Source organism: Penaeus monodon, chromosome 19, assembly GCF_015228065.2.
Source record: "Penaeus monodon isolate SGIC_2016 chromosome 19, NSTDA_Pmon_1, whole genome shotgun sequence".
In the NCBI taxonomy this organism is placed as follows: domain Eukaryota; kingdom Metazoa; phylum Arthropoda; class Malacostraca; order Decapoda; family Penaeidae; genus Penaeus; species Penaeus monodon.
Genome location: NC_051404.1, coordinates 14,951,593 through 14,951,865, shown reverse-complemented (window position 1 = coordinate 14,951,865; position 273 = coordinate 14,951,593). Strand labels below are relative to the sequence as shown.

The 273-nt window shown below is 53.1% G+C and overlaps 1 protein-coding gene across 1 annotated transcript in view; it reads left to right on the top strand.

Moving 5' to 3' along the window:
* The window catches only part of LOC119585340 (gonadotropin-releasing hormone receptor-like), a 107,275-nt gene that overhangs the window by 218 nt on the left and 106,784 nt on the right, over window positions 1-273 (top strand). The window contains exon 2 of the mRNA XM_037934012.1: window positions 6-247. Coding sequence (XP_037789940.1) covers window positions 6-247 — 242 coding nt within the window. The remainder of the gene's footprint in view (window positions 1-5; window positions 248-273) is intronic.

The following is a 273-nucleotide window of genomic DNA, read 5'->3' as shown; positions in this document are numbered from 1 at the left end:
CCCTCATTTCACGGCAAACTTGTCCCGCGTGGCTGAGGAGGAAGAGAGCTTCGGAAACCAGTCTCTGCCGATCGACATGAGATTCAACGACGGCCACATCCTCCTCATCTCCTGCTACTCCGGGATCTTCATTGTCAGTCTCGTGGGGAACCTGTGCGTCCTCAAAGCCATCTTGGGAGGAGGAAGGAAGCAGAGGAAATCGCGGGTCAACCTCATGCTCCTTCATCTCGCTATTGCCGATCTCATTGTGAGTACAAGTCATCGATTTTAGTG